At 47.8% G+C, this 23,602-nt stretch overlaps 1 protein-coding gene across 1 annotated transcript in view; it reads left to right on the top strand.

Annotated features, from left to right (window-relative positions):
• LOC139049966 (uncharacterized) overlaps window positions 1-23,602 on the top strand; it is a 78,579-nt gene that overhangs the window by 43,523 nt on the left and 11,454 nt on the right. The window contains exons 11-13 of the mRNA XM_070525908.1: window positions 1,093-1,220; window positions 6,378-6,525; window positions 18,488-18,664. Of these exons, the coding sequence (XP_070382009.1) occupies window positions 1,093-1,220; window positions 6,378-6,525; window positions 18,488-18,664 (453 nt within the window). The remainder of the gene's footprint in view (window positions 1-1,092; window positions 1,221-6,377; window positions 6,526-18,487; window positions 18,665-23,602) is intronic.

Genomic DNA, 23,602 nt, shown 5'->3' with positions numbered 1-23,602 from the left:
CCTCTCACACCCTGCGACGACACAGGGACAGTTTGCTCAACTCTTGTTTCATGACTTTTGTGTCAAGGTGGAAAACCGACATATCCATGTATATGTCTTAATACTTAAGCACATCTAGATTTGCAGCTGCGGCGATAGCCCATGAGTGCGCATTGCAAAGTCGCTAGTGAAATAATTGTGTGCACCTTAACGAATTCGATAAGGGAAAATCAAAATCCATCCATGACGGCGTCTCTAGTAGGCGCGGTGCGATGTTCGGACGTTAACAATGTATGCGGATTGAAGAAAGGCTGCCCCGAAGTGCTTCTGACGGTTAGGCTAGCTTCTTTACTCCGTAGAATGAAAAAAAAGAAAAAGAAAAGGAAAAGAGAAGAAAAAAAAGAACCGAATCAAAAGCCCAGCATCAACAATTGCTCGTCGCGAGTAAACGCTGGATGACGAGCAATTTCCAGGCGACGAGCGAATACGCTTGATCAAGAACACTGATAACGCCGTCGGGACAAGCATTGTGGCGAAGTTCCATGCGCAGGGATAGCTTTTACTTTTTTTATTTTTGTTTGGTTGACGTCATCACGCGTCACCGCGGGAAGTTTGAAAAGTTTAAGGTGAGTACGCCACGTGGTGGCATTCACGCGAACTAAACCCTTGTGTCCAGAAAAGCTGGATACGCACGTCTCCGAAACGTGAAATTACGCGACCAACAGCCCTAGGCGCATGGGTTCACAACGCACATGCAGCCATCAGCCATCTCGGCTCGCTCCACGTTTGCACCCGCCACAGGTAACGCTTACGGGCAGCATATGCGCACAGCTACATGTGCATGCATGCACAGCCGCGGCCGGGCTAGAAGAGATGCGTGTCCACCTGCCCTCCTCCCCGACCCTAAACTCACGCTCGAACATGGAACCTCGTGATCAAATGCCACTGATTTCTTTATGTCAACCGAAAACGCAAAAAGAAGAAATAAACACGCCTAAAAAAGAAACGATCATTACCAATTGTATGTTTGTCTTGTCATTTTCGCTCTTTAGATTTACCACTGACCCACGCAATCATTTCGTCTTTTCTTTCAATTTTATTTTGATTTTTCAGAATTTGAAGGCTCTACAAGTGTCAACAAACGCCATCAACTCGAAAACAATAATTGCTCTCGGCATATTCAATTATCGCAGCGGTAACGCGGTGGGCGTCCTCGGCGATATGTTCAACGATGCTGTCACGTAAGTATAGAATGTCTGAACATATCATTTCCCATTGTGTATTACAGCAAAGCTTTTATAAAAAGTAAAAGCACTTCAAAACTTTATATGCATGTTTTTTTTACAGTATTCTAAGAAAAAAATCAAATCACTCACCAAGTATACACTGTGAGAAAATGTGGGGAAGCTGAAGGGCAGTACACAGGAAAATTGTGTCAGTTAACCAGAGGGTAAATAAAAATTGATATGCCCCCATTTTCGGCGTCTTTCGAGGCGGTATATGACACGCTGACTGAGTTTACCCGCTTCTTCAGGAGGACCAAAAATGGTAGAAATTTCATATTAGCAAGAAATGAGGACCACTCACTCCCTAATTGCTATCGAAAGCTTGAAATGCTTATGCTAATAATGCGCTCTAAAACAATCAGTCCAGCTCTCCCAATTTATTATGCAGCATAAAAAAACCTTTTGGCAGTCTACTCAGTGAATTATGCGAGGCACCTCATTCTATTTCGTTGAAGCAGCAAATGTGTTGTGATCAACGAACAATAAATTATGCAGTGTAAGTGTAAGTCAATAACAAATTTTTGCAGAAGATGCAGGTTTTACAGGGCGTCACACTGCGGTTATCCACAAACCTTCTCGCAACCATAAAATGACTGTGAAAGGCATAACTTCTGATTCAGAGAAAATAAATGGAACGTTATGAGCCATGTGTGGCGAAACCATCACAACCTTGGCCTAAATAACAGCGTTGCCAATAATTTGTAAACCACCGCCTTTCCCATATTTCATGCCTCAAACATGGTTCGTAGTTTCTCTTTGCGCCGTGCCAGCTCAACTAAACAAGGACCCTTGTTTTTAATTCGTGCTGATGTACTGCGGCAAATGTACTGCGGCAAAGACGCCGTACATTTGTATTGCATGAATAAACAAATGGTTTTTACAACAGTACAAAAATAAACGTGCACCATGCATCAGTCTACCACACAGAAGAGCATCGCAACATACGGTAGCTGATTCGCACAGGCCGTGTAGCCCACTTATTAGTCGTAAAGGGTATTATAGGTAATTCAAAATTTCATACACACACGTGTTAATGTTTACGTTCGCACTCCTTGCGTAATAAGACTCCCAGAACTTCCACAATAGAAAGTAAATCACAACACACAAACGCAAAGAACACGGACATACGTCTCGTTTTCAACTCGGCCGTCATGCAAATGACAGATAGCGAGGAAAAACGTGAACATGCTCTGTGTTGGCGTCGTAAACTTCATACTAGGCAAGGAGCTAGCGCACCACAATCCCACAACAGCCATTAATGAGACCAAGACGGGAGCTCATGTCTGTGAACACGCAAACGGAGCCCCTAAGCTACTCTGCTCCTCTCCGCCACCTCCGCTGCACGACTGCACCACTCGTTTCAAGCACAGCATACCAAACACACACTCAGCGCTGAACAGTGCGCGGTCGACGCTGTTGAATTTACATGACTTGCAGCGAGCAGCCCATCCCTCGATGTCCGTTAAGCAAAGTCGGTCACGGCGAAGCCACATCGCGGTTCGCAGAACTTGCTGCCGAGGCGCTAGGCTACTTCGATATTTCAATTATTACCACCGCCGTGTTCTCAAGAAAGCATGGGTCACACAACGCAGATTCTGTACTGCCAGAGCTCACCGAGACCAAAGCCGCACTGCCGCACCGCCACTACTCACGGCTTTCCGCCAAGTAATGCTATGTTCACACTACGGTCGTAACGCGCGTAACAGCTCTTTTGGCGTATCGAACGTAACGGCTGTAAAAAACGTTACGGCAGTTAAGCCGGCACCTTTGTTCACATTTACTGCTGCTTAAATTACGGCTTTTACAACAGGCCAATCAAATTTGGAGCTGCAGAATGGACGTCACCAGCGGTCCAATATGGCTCCTGCCAACATGCGAGCGCTGGCCGAGATCGAAGAAATTCACGCTCAAAACAAACTTATAGTCATGTATTCAATCGCCCAAAGACGACGAAGGCGACGCAGAAGGGTTTGGGTGCGGCAAGTATTTCTCGACAGGGCCGCGGACGGCGATTTTCACAACCTTTTCGCCAAGCTCCGAGTTGGTGACGCTGCGATGTTTCATAACATCATGCGCATGTCGCCCCAGCAGTTCCGCTTCCTTGAAAACCTAATGAGACCACTCATCGAAATTCGGAGCACGCATCTGCGGCCATCGATTTCCTCGGCGGATAAACCAGATGAACTGAAAACAGTCTCGCAAGGCGCTTTTTCAAGGGGAGTATGGTAGCGCGATTTTCGCAAGGCGCACTGCAAAAATTTTCACGAACACAGCCAATCGTGCGCACGGAATGGCGGAATGGCACTTCCCGCGCCCGGAGCTGTCTGCAGACGGGAGGACGGAAGTGTCGTCACCGGTTGTTGAAAGCCGAAAGCTTATCGGTCATTGGCTGTGTCGCAACGGTCGTGACATAACAGTCGTAAATGTTGCCGACCCTTCAACACTCTCACCCACGATTTTTGCGAGAATTGCGCACGTTGGTACCTTTACGTTCGCAGTCTGAACTAGACGCATACGCTTGTTGCGCTTCCGCTTACGTATGTTACGAAAAATCGGCGCCTTACGAACGTAGTCTGAACATAGCATAACACAGAACCTACAACCAACACACAAGTAACGCACGTACAATCACATGAGCAATGCTGAATCACGCGCGGTCCAGAAAAGGATCACGCCGAGCACGAACACGCCACGGCGTCGCTCGGCGCCAGCATCGCGCCTTCTCAAAAATTCCTAAACGATGCTGTCCCTAGGCACCTAGGGTCAGGCCACGTGAGGGATTTTTGTACGACAAACAGACGCACGAGGTTGCCACTATGCGCACGTGTCTCGTTTGTAATGGATACATTACGCACTCATAACTAACGTTCCAGGTTAGTTTAAAAAACGCGAAAGCTCATTTCAATAGTTATTGACGATCAACGGGAGTCAGAGAACAGCCATCGCGAGAGAATTCCCTCTGAAGCGGGAGCCATGGGTGCCGCCATGTTCGACAACGCTACTTCATAGCATCCGTCGAAATTCAGCTTCGGTAGAGCATTTCGAAAGCGAGTGTCACACGTCCGTTATCAGCTATGTTTCGGTTTCCCGAGGAATCCCTGGACCACAGCAAGCTCATACTTAACAGCAATGCACAGCATTTCAAGCCTCTTGTATAGCGCAGTTTTAACGCCTCTTCCCGAATTAGCCGCGTTACAAATCATTATTATACCAATTCGTCGGTACCTCCATGCGTTGTACAAGGTTTATCTGGTCACTACAGTGAACTAATTGGGGCGGCTTGTTCATGTTTGGTCAATGTAAGCGATGGATCATAGCTAACGTTTAGGCAGAGGTGATCGCAAGTAGTTTTCTCACGTCATGTCCATTAAATTATGCTTGCCAGCTTTCCGGAGATTTAAGGGCGTCTTAAAAACCGTCTAATTTTACCCTATTTCTCTGCCAGGACTCTAAATCCTACCGATATCAAATTTATCCAAAATGGCGCGAAAGCTACGTCACACCTGTGAGCAAAGGTACTTGCACGTTGATCAAGTATACCCTTTCGGAACAATTTCTTGGCCAAGTACGCGATGGCGTTGCATATGGCCCGTCTACGCTCATTTCCCAGCGTCGAGGAGGGAGAACTGCGTGTCCCAAAATTTGTATTAGTCGACAATAATGTGTAAGGTATGGGTTACGTGTAGGAAAAATTTAAGTGTTTTCGTTAATTAGGAGCTGCGCATTTAGTTGCATAATCATGCACTTCAATGCATGCATGACTGAATTTCCTGAACGCCAAAAAAATTCGCGAGAAGTTTTATGGGAACTATAGTCATATATAGAAAACCTTTTAAAGTTCCCCAGTATAGTAATTACTCAGCAGAAGTTCTCAAAATAGCTCGAAGGAAACAGCTTCGCTCGAAATTGTGCTGCCATTCTGCGAGGTCGCACAAGTCGCCTGCCATATTTTGGAGCATTAAAAAAAGACTAAATTATAATTCATCTTTGGAGTTGTTTGAGAATGTCAGTTTTGTACAATAAAATTTAGAAAAGGGGGGAACGACTATACAGAGGGTTGTAGTGAAGCCGATCGCATGCTCGCCTTATGAGGTGACCTCTACATGTGCTTGACCAATCTCACAGCCTTGCTGTGAGATTGACCCTGACCCGAGCAACAACGGGTGAGGCTGTATACATTGTATAGGATGCGCCTTAAATTCTGTCACAAGGTTTACACCAAGTATTTAGCCTGAGCATAAAAGAAATATCAGGAAATGCTACGCGGAAAATTCATCCGACATATAGGCAATGCAACGCGAAACATTTTATTGAAATTATCCGCTATGAGCCTTTATCCTAGCCTTTAAGCGTACTGGATGCGCTTCCATCAAGGCCCGCAAGGCATCCCCCAGAAGAATTTTCTTCCGTGATTCGGTCAGGGATGCTTTCAGGGCCGGCACGCTAATCTGATGCCTCGCTTTCAAGAATAGCAAACACACAGGAGCCAACTGAATTACGTTAATTGAAGTCCTCCCGACACTCTTCAGCTGGAATGAAGTCGGTCGCGAGAGCGCCACATCGGCGACATGGTGCAGATTCGTTCATGGATTCTTTTGCCGGGGCGCCGTCCAACTGTGAACTCCAAGACTAATCCCAGAGGCGGGAAAGGGATCAGGGCAGTGAAAGAAGCTCCAGAACATCTTTAATGTAAACGTGCGAGTGTCCATGTTTGCGCATTTTGTCACAAAACGAGGAGGAATGTAGGATAAGGTCGGTTACCCAATCTCCGACCGTGACCGACAGCGCACGGGTGTCTGCATCTATATATATATATATATATATATATATATATATATATATATATATATATATATATATATATATATATATATATATATATATATATATATATATATATATATATATATATATATATATGTATGTATGTATGTATGCATGTATGTGTGTGGACGCGCGCGCGCGTGCGTGTGTGTGTGTGTGTGTGTGTGTGTGTGTGTGTGTGTGTGTGTGTGTGTGTGTGTGTGTGTGTGTACGACCTGCTTTGCTAACGACCAAAGCTTGTATGCCTGTGTTTACTGAACGAGGGGCATCGTGTATCACTCGCTGCAGCAACCACGTTGCGGACACGGTGATCGTCTACTCCTCTGTGGGCTGGATCGAGCGAGAGAGCGATTGCTACAGCCACCCGCCATCTGTATTTCAACGAAGTGACCTGAAAGGGCCGGCTCGGTTAAATGTCGACCGGGCACCAGATATCGTGAGTAAAGCTGCGTGGTTTAATGCTCTTGCATTAACACTTCGGCACATGGCGCTGCACTACGGATGTCTCTTGAGACGCGAACTTCACTAAAATAACAATAAAATAACAAACTAAGGTTTAGAACTGCTACATTTGCATAAACACCACGCGAGAGGGTCATGTCAAAATCATGAGGATACATAAGCACATCTTACGAATTGTGAATACGAAAGCATTAATGTCCAATTCAACGCCACTCAGCTGTCCTTTGGGGTAAAGAACTTCTCGCAGGCAAGCGACCGCACTGAAACGCTTGGCACGTTTTAATTTGGCCTTACCGAGGCGCAGTTAGAATACAGGCGAGAACTAGCGCTACCAAGGAACGCACTGATAACACAAGCTTGCAAGTAATTGGGCGTCGCGGTGATGTCCTCTCCCCTCACACAACACCTGGTGTGCTACTGCGCACCAGGTGTTGCAAGCAAGTGTCCGCTTTCCCACGCTCCGCTCCATCGAGGCGCGTTCGTGCCATGGCGTCTCAGCTGATGGAAACTCCATCGAGTCGTGCTCGTCACGTGGCGTGGCAGCCAACGGGATTTTAGCTGCAGTTCCGCTGCTACAGACGCCGGCTTAATGAGGCATTCGATGCGAACCAGCCGTTTCCAACAGCTCAATTTCACGCCCCTTAACAGATGGACGACGTTTCACCTCACGGTTCTTCTACTTGCCGTGTCCCGATACCGATTCCGGTTGCAGCGGTGGCGTAGGGGTAGAACACTCACCTCGCGTGCAAGAGGTCCGTGGTTCGAAGCCCGGTGCCGGCAATTTTCCACCGGAAAAAAAAGAAAGAAAAAAAATCCGCGTGTTGATAAAATTGCACAAACAGGCCTGGAGTGTGGCCTGATACCGGTGACCAGAACCGGTAACGCACTCCCTCATTAGAGCAGGATTGGCCACCCTGGTGCAGTACTTGGCCACAACCTCCTATATGAAACGACAATCAAACCCCGGCCCTCAGTCCCCAGCAGCTGCGAAGCTACTGACCATGGCGACGGTCAGAACTGCGACGCAGCAGACGGTGCTAAGAATCACTGGCTCTGGACAGGGCGCCATTGGAATATGAACCTGGCAACGTTTAACGCTAGAATGTTATCTAGTGAGGCGAGTCTAGCAGTGCTATTGGAGGAATTAGAGGGCACTAAATGGGATATGATAGGGCTGATAGAAGCATATACAGTGTTAAAAAGCGGGCACGTCCTGTCCTACCGGGGCTTAGCGGAGAGAAGAGAAGTAGGAGTCGGATTCCTGATTAATAAGAATATAGCTGGTAACGTACAGGAATTCAATTGTATTAAAGAGAGGGTGTCAGGTCTTGTGAAGCTTAATAAGAGGTACAAAATAAAGATTGTACAGGTCTACGCCCCTACATCCAGTCATGATGACCAGGAAATCGAAAGCTTCTATGAAGACGTGGAATCGGCAATGGGTAGAGTGAAAACTAAATACACTATACTAATGGGCGACTTTAATGCCAAAGTAGGCAAGAAGCAGGCTGGAGACAAGGCAGTGGGGGAATACGGCATAGGCACTAGGAATAGCAGGGGAGAGTTATTAGGAGAGTTTGCGGAACAGAATAATATGAGGATAATGAATGCCTTCTTCCGCAAGCGGGATAGCCGAAAGTGGACGTGGAGGAGCCCGAATGGCGAGACTAGAAATGAAATAGACTTCATACTCTGCGCTAACTCTGCCATCATATAAGATGTGGACGTGCTCGGCAATGTGCGCTGCAGTGACCACAGGATGGTAAGAATTCGAATTAGCCTAGACCTGAGGAGGGAATGGAAGAAACTGGTACATATGAAGCCGATTAATGAGTTAGCGGTAAGAGGGAAAATAGAGGAATTCCAGATCAAACTACAGAACAGGTATTCGGCTTTAACTGAGGAACAGGACCTTAGTGTTAAAGCAATGAACGACAATCTTGTGGGCATCATTAAGGAGTGTGCAATGGAAGTCGGTGGTAACTCCGCTAGGCAGGATACCAGCAAACTATCGCAGGAGACGAGAGATCTGACCAAGAAACGCCAATGTATGAAAGCCTCTAACCCTACAGCTACAATAGAACTGGCAGAACTTTCGAAGTTAATCAACAAGCGTAAGACAGCTGACATAAGGAAGTAGAATATGGATAGAATTTAACATGCTCTCAGGAATGGAGGAAGCCTAAAAACAGCGAAGAAGAAACTAGGAATTGGCAAGAATCAGATGTATGCGTTAAGAGACAAAGCCGGCAATATCATTACTAATATGGATGAGATAGTTCAAGTGGCTGAGGAGTTCTATAGATATTTATACAGTACCAGTGGCACCCACGACGATAATGGAAGAGAAAATAATCTAGAGGAATTCGAAATCCCAAAGGTAACGCCGGACGAAGTAAAGAAAGCCTTGGGAGATATGCAAAAGGGGAAGGCAGCTGCGGAGGATCAGGTAACAGCAGATTTGTTGAAGGATGGTGGACAGATTGTTCTAGAGAAACTGGCCACCCTGTATACGCAATGCGTCATGACCTCGAGCGCACCGGAACCTTGGAAGAACGCTAACATAATCCTAATTCATAAGAAAGGGGACGCCAAAGACTTGAAAAATTATAGACCGATCAGCTTACTGTCCGTTGCCTACAAACTATTTACTAAGGTAATCGCAAAAAGAATCAGGAACACCATAGAATTCTGTCAAGCAAAGGAACAGGCAGGATTCTGTAAAAGCTACTCAACAATAGATTATATTCACACTATCAATCAGGTGATAGAGAAATGTGCGGAATATAACCAACCCTTATATATAGCTTTCATTGATTACGAGAAAGCGTTTGATTCTGTCGAAACCTCAGCAGTCATGGAGGCATTACGGAATCAGGGTGTAGACGAGCCGTATGTAAAAATACTGAAAGATATCTATAGCGGCTCCACAGCCACCGTAGTCCTCCATAAAGCAAGCAACAAAATCCCAATAAAGAAAGGCGTCAGGCAGGGAGATACGATCTCTCCAATGCAATTCACAGCGCGTTTACAGGAGGTATTCAGAGACCTGGATTGGGAAGAATTGGGGATAAAAGATAATGGAAAACACCTTAGTAACTTGCGATTCGCTGATGATATTGCCTTGCTATGTAGCTCAGGGGACCAATTGCAATACATGCTCACTGACCTGGAGGGGCAATGTAGAAGAGTGGGTCTAAAAATTAATCTGCAGAAAACTAATGTTTAACAGTCTCGGAAGAGAACAGCAATTTACAATAGGCAGTGAGGCACTGGAAGTCGTAAGGGAATACGTATACTTAGAGCACAAAGTGACGGTGGATCAGGATCATGAGACGGAAATAATCAGAACAATAAGAATGGGCTGGGGTGCGTTTGGCAGGCTTTCTCAGATCATGAACAGCAGGTTGCCATTATCCCTCAAGACAAAAGTATGTAATAGCTGTGTCTTAACAGTACTCACCCACGGGGCAGAAACCTGGAGGCTTACGAAATGGGACCTACTCAAATTGAGGACGACGAAACGAGCTATGGAAAGAAGAATGATAGGTGTAACGGTAAGGGATAAGAAAAGAGCAGATTGGGTGAGGGAACAAACGCGAGTCAATGACATCTTAGTTGAACTCAAGAAAACGAAATGGGCATGTAATGAGGAGGAAAGATAACCGATGCTCACTAAGGGTTACGGACTGGATCCCAAGGGAAGGGAAGCGTAGCAGGGGCTGGCAGAAAGTTAGGTGGGTGGATGAGATTAAGAAGTTTGCAGGGACGGCATGGCCACAATTAGTACATGACCGGGGTTGTTGGAGAAGTATGGGAGAGGCCTTTGCCCTGCAGTGGGCGTAACCAGGCTGATGATGATGATGTTGATGATACTGATTGCGATGCCGGCGCGAAAGAGAGCTGATGTCTTAGTGGACCCGCTCAAATCGCATCGCTTGCTGATCCGACGCGTCTGAGTTTCCATGCGCGTGACAAATGGGTCGGGTTCGGTGAAGCTACGCCGTGCATTTGGGCTGGCTCAGCCTGACTCGACGCTATTGCGACGCATCCCGATTGCGTTTACATGAGATCGACCGCCCGATTCCAGCCTGACCAGCAGACTCAATCCACTTACGACGGGTTCATATTGTTACGCGAAACACGAGACGGTAAGACGAACAACGCCATGTGTATACTGCATTTGTGCGATGACGAGACAGATATTATGAGAGTATGAGGAGTACGCAGGGCCGAAAGAAACGCGAGAAGTATACAAAAGAGAAAAAAAATAGAACACCATGATGGCTGCTGTGTTATTGTTCAGTGCAAGACACGCCTAGTGCACATGAAGATGGTGTTAGACTAAGGCCTCAGTACCTTAAGACCACGTGACCTTTGCCCAGTGATAACGAATTGGTCGAAATAGTGTACACAAAGTAGGTCACAACCGGCGACATTATTAGAAAGCGTGCCATCGAAAGTCCGGTTGAAGTCTCGCAGAACGGTGTAACGGTCTCGCAGTGGTACGGTGGACACTGAGGTGTTCGTTGAGAAGCGCGGTAAGAACTTCCTGAAGAAAGACAGGTTAGCCGTCAGGTTCACACTGGCGAATCCGGCTTCTAGGCGAACGGAATTCCCCTGCCGCCAAATTTCGCTTCGTTCACACTGCTTGCATACCGAGTCGCCCGAACGCGATATAGGCGACATCTGCCGCGTAAAGCGCTAACCTCCAAGCGAGTGCCAGACATGGCCGTGTTGGCGTTTTTAGAATTGCTAGTAGGTACGGCGGGGCGTGGCACTTTTGACGGAGATCAACGTTTCTGCGCAGGCGCGAGAAAGAGAATCTGGGGGCCTTTGCTCCTTGAATGTATGACTCGGTCTAGGCACTACAGAGGAGTTTTCTTAGCGGGCGTCGTATTCGTTTGTCCCCTAGACATGCCGGCATTGCGGAGTGCGGTCGAGTTGGTTTATACGCTCCGCCGCTGCCTGCCCGCGCGGTGAGGCAGTGGGCACGGACGCGATCGCAGTGTCTGAAGGGACAATGTTCTGACTGGCGTTGTATAAGTCGAGGGTCGCTTCTCTCGTCACGGCGATAGATCGGATTTTTTACAAGCACTGCTCCAGCAGGGCACATGTAACCGGCAGACGGAGGCCTCAGGGGAGCACCAGAGGTTATCTTAAAACAGGTGGCGCAGGATCTCCGCGGCTCCCAAGCGGTAGTGAGGGGGATCAAAGCTTGAAGCAGGGCTGCGCGAGGGTTGGGGCCACAGAGGCTGAAGCGTGCCAGGAGGTGTTCACATAACAAATTGGCTGTACACGATACAGGACCGCCGATCTTATACTTCCCTGGCACGCGCAGCCCTCTACGAGCCCCAACCGACGGACAGGTCCGGCTTTGATGTCCCCGTTGCCGCTTTGGTGCCCTGGAGGCGCCGCCGATATTGTTGAATAATGACACGTTGTTTTCATTAGTAAAAACATGATCGAATAAATACAATTGCCTCGCGCCGCCAACTTGCGCTGGTAAGCTCAGCACTATCGCACCCCGTGACTTCTGCCGGCGCGCCTAGGGACAAGCGCATACCGCGCGCGCCAAGAAACTCCTCCGTAGTACCTAGGCAGAGTCGTATTTTCAAGGAGAAAAACGCCCCACATTTCCTCTCTCGCACCCGCCCTTACTCGCGCATGCGCGCAAACGTCCATCGTCTCCGCAAGTGCCGCGCCCCGCTGTACCTACAAGCAGTTGAAAATACTCGGCCGGTTGACGAGACGTTAAATTGAGGGATCGCCCGCCGTTTCTGCGCAGGCGCAAGTAGGAGCAGCCGCGAGGGAGGAAATTGTGGGGCCTTTTGCTCCTTGAACAGGTGACTCTGCCTAGGCACTAGGGAGGAGGTTTGTTGACGAGCACATCATAATTGCATATTTCCGCTCTTTCTGCGCATGCGCGAGGAGCAATGGTTGCGAGAGAGAAATGTGGGGACTTTCGGTCCTTGAGATTTCTCTTCGCCTAGGTTCTACGGGGAAGGAAGTTGTTAGCTTCGTTTGTCTTTAGCCACGCTGGCTGCACAGAATCGACAGAATGTGTGGCCAGCAAGGCGAAAAAGCCGTGTCCGAGGTGAGCTTGTTGCTATTTTGTTGCGACGGTAGCATATTAAATTTTTATAGTCGCAGAGGGATATGTATGGATGTGAGGTATCTTCTCTGATGACTTTGGTGGAAAAGCATTACATCGCGCCGATTCAATTGAGCAAGGTCAGCATACTGAAACTAAATTCAGGAGATTCGCGGCAACAGAAACAGTTCATGAATTCGATTGCCGTGCCGATGCTAGTTTGTTGCGTTTTTCTTTCTTTCTTTCTTTTTTTGCGGAGGTAGCGTATTACATTCTGACAGTTGCAGGAGGAAGCGTTTGGATGTGAGGAGTTTTCTCGGATGACTTAAATGACAAAGCATTACGTCATGCCGATGCTTTGTTCATTAGTGTCAGTGAGTATACCACACACTTCAGGGGAATCAGGGGAAAGGAAACAGTTTATGAATTCAACTGCACTGCCGATGCATTAGTTCATGTAACTTAGCATACAACACACTTGGAAATTCGTGGGAACTGAACATTTTGTATTCTGCCTCGCCATGCAATTTGCGCCGTATATCGTTGTGAGAGCTGTACAGCCACACTGGCAAAACACTACGACCTGCGGATGAATACGAAACAAATGTGTGCTAAAGAAAAATGGTCGTCATGCAATTTCATAGCAGTACACCCTCGTGAAAGCTGCACAGTAACACTGATACTGGCGACGTGGTGCAGATTCGTAGTGATTCTGAGGTGCTTGTGCTCAAGGGTAATTAATGAAGGAGCGCGTACTACTAATCCCGGCTGTTACGTTTTCTAGCTCATATACGGGGCGCTCTATGGGGGCAAAACAAGGGCTCAGATCGCTACAAACGCGTGCGAAAAAGCTCTGAAGGCTGCCAGTACACTTGTTCGGCGTCTCCGTGCTTGTACTGCGACAGGAGACGTGACGGCAGGTGCTGAAGTATATCACACTCTATCTTCTGACAGTGGCGGCTTTCCACTCTTGGTACACTACGCCGCAATACACTACAAGTGGTTGATTGTGCGACAGTTGCGCCTTGCGGCGAAGCTGACTTTAGGCAAACGGCATTATGCAACGCTCGAGCCGTCTTGTCTGTCACTGCGGATAGAAAACGCATGCACGCTCAAGCTATTTGAGCAGCACCATTTTTTCGATGTTTACCCTTCTTTACTAAATGAAGAGGGTAACGTACGCCTGTGTGCGTGATTTAAAGGATTGATAAAAAATGGTCGTGGCTTAGCTAAGGTTCAGCCCAGCATGCGAAGCATAGTAGCCTTTATTTTAGTTGTTCAACCACTGTTTAGCCTGGTGAACTGCTGTTGCTTCGCTATATTTGGTTCGGCTAGACGAAAAAACAACTCATGCGTTACTCTGCTTCGCCTTCAAGAGTGGAACGCGACAGCGTTCCCGTCGACCCGCCAAGGGGTGTAAGACAATCGGCTATGGCGCAGCGACTACGCACCCGCATTGGACGCGGTGAGCGTCGAGCAACGCAGCGTTCGAAGCGGCAACGAAATGTGCGCCTGAGCAAGCGACGCACGCCTGAGCCTTAGAAACAGCTCGTTTCTAAGGCAACACCGCATTCACTAGAGGCGCTTTTGTACCGCTTTGAAGCATCGTACTCGTGGCTCAGTGGTAGCGTCTCCGTCTCACACTCCGGAGACCCTGGTTCGATTCCCACCCAGCCCATTTTGCAAGAGTTGAGCCAAAGCCACCTAGAAACAAGCGCAGCTGCTTATATACCGCCGCGACGCCGCTAGCGACGGCGCGAGTTGGAGCACCGTTTCTCCTCTGTCGTAACGTCACGGTGTCACGTGGTATGGAATGGGGTCAAAGGTCATTGAAGGCGACACCGCCGCGCCTGAGGAGCTGGGTTGAGCTCTCGTAATATGCTTCGCATAAAAGCGAAGTAACCTATGTTGAGTCAGTCAAAAAAGTGTATTTATGCAGGTGGCCACCCTCCTGTAAAGAAAAAAATGCAATTCAGTGATGACCCTCTGCAGGTGTATCTGCACCTATGTAAGCACAGCCGGCTCAGCAGTCACAAAGGAGCAGCTGAAGAGAACTTTTTAATGCTCATTATACGACATTGATAACGATTAATTTGTGGTCAGCCAGTGACAAACGCATTGCACTAAATAGTGAGACTTCGTCTTAATCCTCAAAGCTTATGTAGCGAACAGACGAGCAAAAGGAGAAAACAATCCTTTCATACAAGGCAAGTCATCCATGCAGTGGAATTGCGTTTATCGTTGGTGTAAAGTTGACGCAACTTTTACTGACACTTAGTTTATGTTAGTGCAGGTGCTTCTACTGGATACATCAAAACTATGATTTATCAAATCTGGTTGCCTTCTTGTAGTTTTAGAAATTTTCCTCTGGTCTTAAGTATTTTCAGAGTGTGGAAGAGCTGGCTGATTGCACACCACGTAGCCGATATCAGTGTTACTGTACAGCTTTCACAAGGGTCTACTGCTAAGAAATTCCATGACAGCCATTTTCCTTTAGCATACATTTGTGCCGTATTCATCCGCAGGGCGTAGTGTTTTTCCAGTGTGGCTGTACAGCTCTCACAACGATCTACGGCTCAGAATGCATGGCGACGCAAGTTTTAGTACTTTCACATAAATAGCACGAAATGTTCCATTCCCGCGAATGCCCAAGTGTCTTGTATGCTCAGTTACACTAAGAACTAATGCATCAGCACGGCACTTGAAATAATAAACTGTTTTCGTCCCGCGAATCTCCTGAAGTATGCGCTTTGCTGACCTTGCTCACCGACACTAAAGAACAAATGCAGCGGCACGATGTAATGCTTTGCAACTAAAGTCATCCGAGAAGACACCTCGCTTCTAAACGTATCCCCCTGCGACTATAAAAATTTAATATGCTACCTCGCAAAAAAATAGCAACAAACTCACCTTAGACACGGCTTTTCGCCTTGCCGGCCACGCAACAGAACGCCTGCCACGCATTCTGTCGATTATGCTGCGAGCTCGGCCATGGACGAGCGGAGCTAACAACTTTCTTCCTCGAAGTACCAAGGCGAAGAGAAATCTCAAGGACCGAAAGTCTCCACATTTCTCTCTCGCACCCACTGCTCATAGCGCATGCGCAGAAAGAACAAAGAAATCCAGTTATTACGTGCTCAACTTTTCATGCAGCCGTTTGTCCGTAGGCGTGCAGGCATTGCGGAGTGGGGTCGAGTTAGAGCTCGGACGCTGGCTGCCGGCGCGGAACAATAGGTGAAGGCAGCGGGCATTGACGACCCATTTGGCGACCACTGGACCTATGCTACGGCCCCTACTTTCCCCCCGGAAAAATCAGAGTTTTTTTTTAAACGTAGAGCGTCGTAAGAAGATAGAAAGGTTTAATCCTTCATGACTGACTCACCACCAGGGCCTATGCCGCAAAAAACTCTTTCCGACGTACTCTGACTGACTGACAGACTGGTTCTGACTGGTGTTTCAGAAGTCGCTGGGCGTGGCAGTGGTGAACTTACCGTTGGTTGGTGGCTGGACGAAACGATATTTTTATTCAACTGTGTTTTTAATTTATTGCAACAACGAGTCGTTATTTCGCATTACTGGCGGTGCCACGTGGACACAAAAGCGGCAACGGGGACAGCAAAGCTAGAACCGCACGTGCCACGGATGTATAATATCGGCTGCCTACTGTCGCGAACCACCCATTTTTTATGCGAACACCCCCTGGCACACTTCGGCCTCCGCGGCCGCAACCCACGGGCCACCCTGCTTCCAGCTTTGATTACCCCCCCCCCCCCCGCCATCCCTTGGAGATCCTGCGCCGCCTTGCTTTCCTGAGGCCTCCTTTTGCCGGTTACATGTGCCCTCCTGGAGCAGTGCTCGTAAAAAATCCACTCTATCGTCAGGACGGAAAAGGCAACCCGCGACTTATACAACAACAGTCAGAACCTTGCCCCTTCAGACACAGCGATCACCAAATGGGGCGTCCGTGCCCACTGCCTCACCGCGCGGGCAGCCAGCGTCGGAGCGTAATAAAACTCGACCGTACTCAGTAATACCGGCATGAATGGAGACAAACGAATACAACGCGCGCTAAGTAACCTGCTCCGTAGTGCCTAGGCAATGCCTTATATTCAAGGAGCGAAAGCCCCCAGATTTCCTCTCTCCCGCCCGCTCTTACTCGCGCCTGCGCACAAACAGCTGGCGATCCCTGAAATGAACGCCTCGTGGCCGGTTTTGTATCACGGTTGTTCCCGCGGCTCGAATCTGCGCAGCTATCTCAGCTCGTGTGGGGTTCGCGTGTTTTCACTTTGAGTCTCATCATCACATCTCGCAAGGACGATAATAAATCCTGAGAAAAAAGAGGTACTACTGCCAGAGCCTGCTGGCGAGCACCTTTCTGAAGATGCATGACGCGTAGAGGAAGCGTTCGCCGAAGAGACGTTGCCAGCGGCGTGTTCGCGACCGACCTTATTCCCCAGGCCCTTGTAGTCCGTTGTCCTTGTAGTTTACGTGGCGCTCGTCGAAAAGAACGAGGTGTTTATGCATCAGTTAGATTAGCAAGTCCAATGTCACAGCTCACCTTAGGGACTGCGACAGAACTAGCTCATCGCGCCTGATTGGTACGCGGTGAGGGAATCCGGCGCCAACTAAATATCGGTCCGGGACCGATCGGCGCGGGAACGGATATACTGGCGAATATCGTCGCCGCCGAAATTGGTTCCACGCCACTCCAGACGGCTAATGTCGCAGTGTGAATACGGCTTCGCTCAGTTTTCAAGGCGCAGCGCGGCAAAAAAATCAATAGTTATAAAACAAAGGAAGCAACACAGATCACTGGCTGCGACTGCTGACAAGGTGGTGGATTTAGCATAGCGTGACCGGTGGTAGACGGCCGTAGTAAACGAGCTCTTGCCGGAAGAAGCCCCGCCACCAAATGCCATCCCCGTGGTGTTCAGTGCAGCAAGAAAATTTCGTAGGCTTGGCTGAAAGAGGCGTTCATATTTGAGTTACGCATTCTGCATGTTTCAGAAAAAAAAATGTAACCGTTTAAAATTTAAAAAAAAGACCGTTTTACCAATTTTGCTACGACGGCGGCTGTCCTCACGTTAACTTTCTTGGGTGTTATTGCACGCGTATCTCTGGGTGCGCTAGCCAGCGAAATTCATGGCCATCGTGACGTCACATGGCCATCGTGACGTCAATTGGCCATCGTGGGGCATGCAGAACATCCCTTTGTGATGTTTGCTGATCCTGCACTTCACGTATCACGTCGCATCATCGGCCAAAATGTCAGACGTGTGATGTCAACAGACAGTTAAAACTAGGAAAGCGTAGACTAAATTAACTACTGATCGCAGGCCTAGATTTAGAACACGCGTATTACTGACCACGAGTGAATGGGAACACGGCGCTGCGGTAGCTCAGTTACACACGCGAAATCCGGAGATTGTGGTTCCGGCTCCCACCGCCGACGAGTTACCTTATCGCCCACTTTCATTTCCCTTTCCTTATGTTCTACATTGCAGCTTGAACCACGGTTATTTTCCCAGATGCTTTCCTTGGCTTTATGTCTCTTGGCACTATATGGACAAGACAAAATCGAGCCTCTCGATTTCTGATCTCTGTCTCAAAGATATATATAAATATATTTGAAGTCATATGTGTCTTTGAACCCGGTCATATAGAGTGCTTTAAGGAACCGACGGACGACATTATATATATATATATATATAGATATATATATATACCGCACATACAGACTTGGCAATAGATATATTGCCAGGTTTGTATGTGCCATTTAAAGAACCGCCTCCTGTAATAGTTGCTTACTGGTTTTTATTTTATTTCGGCATCCTGCGCGCAGAAAACCATTACAACGCTCATGACGAGAGACAAGCAATTCCCCTCCAACACCAAGGTGGGGCTGTCCTTCGAGCTGGGCACCCTCGTCTACACCGTAAAGTCCGCAAAGAAAGGAGTCGACTCAGATTTGGTCAACATTCCGTGCAAGAGCCTCTACGTCACCAACTTCGACGTCGTGGTAAACTTTTCCTATTCTTTTTCGCGGCCCCAAGCTCATTTTGCGAACACGTTACTTGGCAATCCGAAAGCTATTTGCAATTGCCTCGCAACAGGTATTTGCAATTACCTGCGCAACAGGTAGACAATACATGTAGGCAACACTAGTCGTGTCATTGTGCTATCTAAATTGATTTTCACGTCAAGAGAGGAGGAAAGAAAGATATCCAGGACCACCACAATGTCGCCGAATTCGCGTGCTTGCAGACGCGAAATTCTTAGACCGAGTAGTAATACTGCACGGTACAACCAGAGTCCTTCCATGTTTTTCCGGTCACGAAACTGCCGCCTCAGTTTCATATAGCGCCAGCGCCCGCCGCTAGAGGCGCAACCGTGCATGGGAGGGCATGCGAACGCCGCTACCGCTGTGGTTGTGGGTGGGGCAGCCTCGGTATTCTAGCTTTCTCAACTTCCTCAACGATCGCTTTAGTTTCACGTAACTATTTTTAACATTGAATATAATTAAATTACTGCCTGAGCGTGTCTTCTGCGATGATACGAGCGCACGGGACGAAAAAAAAAAAGCCGCTCATAACATGGAGCTTGCGGCGGTCTCAGACCAAAAAAAAAAGAAAGATCTGGAATTTTAAGAGCCAGAACCGCGATACGATTATGAGGCACGCCGTGGTGGGGACTCGGGATTAGTTTTGACCACCTGGGATCCTTTAAAATGCACCTAAATTTAAATAAACAGGTGTTTTGCATTTCGCCCCCGTCGAAGTGCGTCCGCTGTACACGGCCGGGCGGTCCCGGTCCGGATTTCTTCGTCATCGCCGTTCGCCTCAACGCTTCGGTGGGCTCCACTTTTTAATATTTGCCTTAAACACCGCGATTTCGCAACAAAACGCCAGTGGTCCCACTTATCACCAGAGGAGTAAGCGCCAATTCTCCGTTGCGCATAGCGCCAGATTGTTCGCCGAGCACAGCTGTTCAGTTTCTGTTAAACTGTGGCATAGAAGGACTCTGTGGGCATTATCTTATAACGAGATCAAAAGAATGAAATTGCTATTGCAAAGGGCTGCTACCGTAGAATACTTAATGACAAAGAAAAGGGAACTGAGCTGCTCCATGCGCTTAAGATTTCTTGCAAAGCGATGCCATTTCTGAATAAGATTTAGGTAGAATTAATGCAAGACGAAGTTCGCTACTAAATGTCTTCGGTGCGGCTTTTAACAACGGATTAAGGCAAACTTAAACTTGAAACTCAGTTTGAAGTTTGAAACTCAGGCGAACCTGAAGTGTTAGGACCTGCACAGTTGAAACTAGCTGTAATTAGGCAATTGCCTTAGCAAGCAGTCCTTTAGAAGCGGTTCAGTAAGCCCAGCACTTATTCACACTGCTCGTGGTTTCGACGCAGAAACGACGAGACTAGGTATTTTGGTTCTTAATTCTCAACTATCTACAATATGTTAAAATGTTGCAATCACCGGTCCTGATATTCTTATCATGGTGGAAAAATGAAAAAAAAAACTTTATAATTCGATTAAGAAAAGAAATAAAACGTGTTGGTGCAAAAACAAAATACAAGCACGATCATTTATTTATCATGTAAAATAAACGGAGCGAAATGGAGATAGCACAGAGGCGTCCGGTCATAAATGGTCCACCAGTCACAATGCAAGAAGTTTGTTAAAAGCATGACACTGATATAATACGCATAAAGAAATAAGATCAAACGTGAGAGGTATGCATTGGGAGGCAGGAAACAAACACCAGCAAACGAATGGCAATAAGTACAGATTGCATAGTCGATTGTTTCTATAAACAAGAAAGTGTAAAGCATAAGCATTTCATAACACACGGCTAAAGAACTCTCAAACGAACACAAGTAGCCACATCACAAATACAGCAATTTTTTTTATATGGCTTGTTAGAGATACCACCTTTCTACTTCTTCAGCTGTTACTTAAATATACACACAAAACTTGCTCAGCAAATCACAATACAAATGTAGCTAACAGTGTGCTAATAACCTTCTTACTTATAGCAGCTTATAGACTTAAAAGTACATGCAATTGAAGAATTGTAGCCCATCAATAGCCAAGACTAGAGGACAATGGAAAATAAAACAATGTATATTATTCTGTTTTAACACTTTCATTTAAAGGAATTCTAATGCGATACCTTTCATAGATGGTCGGGGTAAGGGCGCTATTGCTGTGAACTACTCTATCCTGGTATAACAGAAATTGAGGTTGCAACAAAGCATAAAGCAAATGTGTTCAGCGTCGGCTTCTCACGCTCCAGGGACACGTCGTCGCCGTTGATGTTGAAATTGTATGCGGTGACGATGTCCGAGGCGTGAAAGTGTTTCGCGCACACACGTGTATACTTCGATTCGAAATTAAAACCGCCACTTTCCTGCCGCGGTATGGCCCGCTTCCATTTCTCGCGCTGCTCCTTGTTATTAGGTAAACAGAACAACGACACCTTTTCGGTCATGCCCTTGTAGCCGGAACGGCACCTAGGCACGCAACACGTGTTCGGCATCGTTGTCCCACCCCACCACTTCAACCAAACAGCCCAACACTCGAAAAATAGCACAGCACATGCACAGAACGCACACGATCAGTCAGCTCGCCTCGCACCATAGAATAAAGAACAACTTTAGAGAAGGGAAACTGTACCTTTGGCAGTGGTTCGAAAATAAGCAGCGGCAGCGCATGGAACTAACTTTCGGGGACGCCAGATGACGTTGCTCAATCCGGAAGCGGAAGTGCAAACTTTTTTTTTTTAGCGCAAAATTCAATATGGCCGTTTTTTGCCGGTCGCGTACGCTGGTACGTGCCGTGCTTGCCCTGCAGGCTATGCGGCATGCCTCAATGCCTTCGCTGCCGCTTAGCTGGTGCGTTCTAATTGCCAAGAGCCTCTACTGACGCCCATACAAACAAGCCACAAGTGAGTGAACAGAACGCGCGACTTTATTGGCAGAAGACAAGCAGTGTACATCCTCGTGCAATAGCAGAAATAAAATTTGCATGTCGAGATACGCTGGAATCATTGACGCGAGCTCGTAAACGGCTCACCGTCGTCGTCGCACGTGGTGGTCAGGTTAACGAGCAAGAACCAGCAGCGGAAACATATTGGACAGAGTGTGCCACTTATTTGCAGCGACAGTCGCCGTTAAAAATGCCCAAATTGCATTGCGAAGCAATCGGGAGACGCAGGCATCTGCTGCCGCAGCCTACACAGCGACATGGGCTACCCCAGATTTTAGCCGTTCACTCCTTTCCAACCTGCACGTTTCTTTTCTTTCGGGGGCCGCTAATGTGTGGCTCACACTTGGTGTCTCACATTGTCTCGCTATGGACAAGTCGCTTTCGTGGGCATCGCCTCCATCAGCTACTTTTGCGGGCCTTTCCACCCATGTAGCTATCAACTTCATACGCATCGGACTATGTAAGCACGTATGCTGGTCTCCGTTCATGCCTAATCGCGGCCGAGAAAGGCCAGAGGCACAATATGCCCATTGCTGCAGCAGGAAAGCGCGAACGGGGAGCACGAATCACGGTGCATGAAAATTGGGAGTCTATGTCGCTGTGCAGGCTGCAGGAGCGAATGCTTACTTCGAGAAACTGCTTCCCAGTGCAACCGACCAGGCCGCAATATTCTAAAAACATAACAGTGCGACCATAACCAAGTGACATAACAGCAAAATTAAACAGCAATCAGTCACCGCATGAGGTTCAGACAATACGTTATACATTGGCGACGAACTATATGGCAACAGTGAGCATTCACATACACGGGTCTCTTAGGGTACATTGAGCTGCCTACCTACAGGCGTAGTGCCCGACTTCGTCGCACGTGGTGGTCTACTAACGAGCAACAACCAGCAGCAGAAACAGATTGGACAGAGTGTCCCACCTGTTTGCGGCGACAGTCGCTGTTAAAGATGAGCAATTTGCAGTGCAAAGCAGTCGGGTGACGCAGGCATCTGCTGCCGCAGCCTACACAGTGACATGGACTACCCATCATTTTAGCATTGACACCTTTCCAGCCTGCATGTTTCTTTCTTTTGGAGGCCGCTAATGTGTGGCTCACACTTGGTGTCCCCCATTGTCTCAATATGGACAAGTCGCTTTCGTGGGCATCACCTTCATCAGCCACTTTTGCGGGCCTTTCCACCCAACTTCATACAGGTCCGACCATGTAAGCACTTATGCTGGTCTCCGTTCATGCCTAATCGCGGCCGAGAAAGGCCAGAGGCACAATTTGCCCATGGCTGCAGCAGGAAAGGGTGAACGGGGAGCACGAATCACGGTGTGCGTAAATTGGGAGTCTATGTCACTGTGCAGACTGCAGGATCAAATTCTTACTTCGAGAGGCTGCTTCCCAGTTCAACCGATCAGGCCGCAATATTCGAAAAATATAACACTGCGACCATAATCAAGTGACATAACAGCAAAATTAAACAGCAATCAGTCACCGCATGAGGTTCAGACAATACATCATACATTGGCGACGAACCATATGGCAACAGTGAGCATTCACATACACGGGTCTCTTAGGGTACATTGAGCTGCCTACCTACAGGCGTAGTGCCCGACTTCGTCGCACGTGGTGGTCTACTAACGAGCAACAACCAGCAGCAGAAACAGATTGGACAGAGTGTCCCACCTGTTTGCGGCGACAGTCGCTGTTAAAGATGAGCAACTTGCAGTGCAAAGCAGTCGGGTGACGCAGGCATCTGCTGCCGCAGCCTACACAGCGACATGGACTACCCATCATTTTAGCATTGACTCCTTTCCAGCCTGCATGTTTCTTTTCTTTTGGAGGCCGCTAATGTGTGGCTCACACTTGGTGTCCCACATTGTCTCAATATGGACAAGTCGCTTTCGTGGGCATCACCTTCATCGGCCACTTTTGCGGGCCTTTCCACCCAACCTCATACACGTCC

The sequence above is a fragment of the Dermacentor albipictus genome, chromosome 9 (genome assembly GCF_038994185.2).
Source record: "Dermacentor albipictus isolate Rhodes 1998 colony chromosome 9, USDA_Dalb.pri_finalv2, whole genome shotgun sequence".
Lineage (NCBI taxonomy): Eukaryota > Metazoa > Arthropoda > Arachnida > Ixodida > Ixodidae > Dermacentor > Dermacentor albipictus.
The sequence above is the reverse complement of the archived record's forward strand: the minus strand, read 5'-3'. Positions and strand labels throughout refer to the sequence as shown.